Genomic DNA, 2,186 nt, shown 5'->3' with positions numbered 1-2,186 from the left:
TATTCTTATAAAAATAAAAAATAAAATATATATATATTTTTTAATCCGTTTTTGAAAATGATGACTCGATTTAGAATCGGGGTGAATGACAAACAGGATTCTGGTTGCATGGAGATTACCTAAAAACATCTTTAAAAAAAAGAAATAGTATTATTATAAAATAAAAAACACTTTTATATATATTTAAAAAAAATATAAAACTATATTCTTATAAAATAAAAACAGATTTATATATATTTAAAAATATATATAAATGTATTATTATCAAAGAAACAAATGTATGTATATTTAAAAATATATATTTTATTTATTTTTTGAAAGTTATAAATCCATTTAGGAACAGGAAGAATAAGAATCGCCATACCTGTTGCATGAAGATGGACTAAAAATGTTTAAAAATGCATTCTTATAAATGAAAAAAAATCATACACATATATTTAAAAATATATATTTCATTTTAAAAAATTAATAGATTTTTTGAAAATTATAAATCAATTTAGAATCGGGATGAGTGAGAATTGGATTCACGATTCAGGTTGCATTGACACGGCCTAAAAACGTATTCTCATAAAAATATATATACATATTTTTTTAATCCATTTTGGAAAAGTATGAACTGATTTAGAATCAAGAATGAATAAAAATTGCTATTCAAAGGTGACTTGTTTTTCCTGTGCACTGACTAACCAGTCAACAGTTGTCATGGCAACTGACTCTCCAAAATAGAGCGTAAAGCTTTGTTGTATTGACCAAGTATCAACTAGCCACACACACACACACACACACACACACACTTTAGATACAACAGTGCTGTAGGTCCTCACGCACACATCAGGTCTGTTTAGGCATGGGTAGCCATCCCAGTTACCATAGCAACCAGATCGCACGTTCCCATTGTAAGGGTGCTCCAACATGCCAGCACACGCACCTCGCTGGCGTGTAATCAACAGGTGCTGGCAGCCACGACGTGACCAATTTTGTCTTTTCGTCGTAAAATGTACATTTTAAGGTACGTTCATAAAAAAAGAAAAAGAAAAAAAGTACTTTTGCAATCGGCGCCGTCTCACCTCGTCCCATTTGATGAAGTTGCTGCCGCTCCTCAGCGTGCAGGACACCGCGGGAGGCTGGAGCTTCAAGGCGTGGACCCCCGGCCGGGCACTCGCCATGGCTTCTCCGCACGTGCGCGCTCCCCCGCCCCCCAGCCGCCGCCGCCGCCGCCGCCCTTAAGCGTGGCCGTGCATCCCGAGTCCCTCACAGGTCAGGTGGAGACGAGGAGCTGCGGCAGCATCTTCTGCGACCGTCCTCCCCCTCCCCTCTCTGCTGCGTCTGGCTGACAGGCGGAAGCAGATGCCTTTGTGGGAGACACACACACACACACACACACACACACTTACACACACACTTACACGCTCGCTGCCTCCACAAACTGACTCATCGGCGACATGCGCACATCTTCCCAAGAGTTGGGGGAGGGATGCGCGGGGAGTAGCGGCGTGGGAGAGATGGAGAGGAAAAAGAGGAAGGAAAGGGCGACCGGGCGCAGGCGGAGCCGTAACGGATTTGGGTCAAACCGGGTTGCTCCTCGCCGGGAGGCCTGTTGACCCCTGATGCCGGGGGTCAACAGGTGTCAGCGGCGAGACCATGTTGCTACGCTACCCTCAACAATTTGTTGTCGCCACGCCGGATCCGCTGCTTGTTGCCATAGTAACGGGGCTCCCAGGCCCGAAAAGGGCGGCTTGTGGTCGACCTTTTTTTTGTGCGGCGCGTAGAGATGACACATTTTATCCCGTTAATAAATGTTGTTTGATCATAAAAATGTTGTTTTATTGCGACACTAAAAAATGAGCTGCCGATGATAAATGTTGTATCTGAATTTTGCACTAAAACATTAGATGTATCAATCAATCAATCAATCAATCAATCAATGTTTATTTATATAGCCCTAAATCACAAGTGTCTCAAAGGGCTGCACAAGCCACAACGACATCCGCGGTACAGAGCCCACATAAGGGCAAGGAAAAACTCACAACCCCAATGGGACGTCGATGTGAATGACTATGAGAAACCTTGGAGAGGACCGCATATGTGGGTTACCCCCCCTACCCCCCTCTAGGGGAGACCGGATGCAATGGACGTCGAGTGGGTCTGACATAATATTGTGAAAGTCCAGTCCATAGTGGATCTAA

The 2,186-nt window shown here is 43.0% G+C and overlaps 1 protein-coding gene across 1 annotated transcript in view; it reads right to left on the bottom strand.

Moving 5' to 3' along the window:
• Positions 1 to 1,248, bottom strand: part of plcb1 (phospholipase C beta 1) — a 63,604-nt gene extending 62,356 nt beyond the window's left edge. Inside the window, 1 exon segment of the mRNA XM_072911930.1 lies at positions 1,068 to 1,248. Coding sequence (XP_072768031.1) covers positions 1,068 to 1,166 — 99 coding nt within the window. The 5' untranslated portion in view covers positions 1,167 to 1,248.
• Between the last annotated feature and the right edge of the window lie 938 nt (positions 1,249 to 2,186).

The sequence above is a fragment of the Nerophis lumbriciformis genome, linkage group LG02 (genome assembly GCF_033978685.3).
Source record: "Nerophis lumbriciformis linkage group LG02, RoL_Nlum_v2.1, whole genome shotgun sequence".
Lineage (NCBI taxonomy): Eukaryota > Metazoa > Chordata > Actinopteri > Syngnathiformes > Syngnathidae > Nerophis > Nerophis lumbriciformis.
This window is presented reverse-complemented; position numbering and strand designations above follow the sequence as displayed.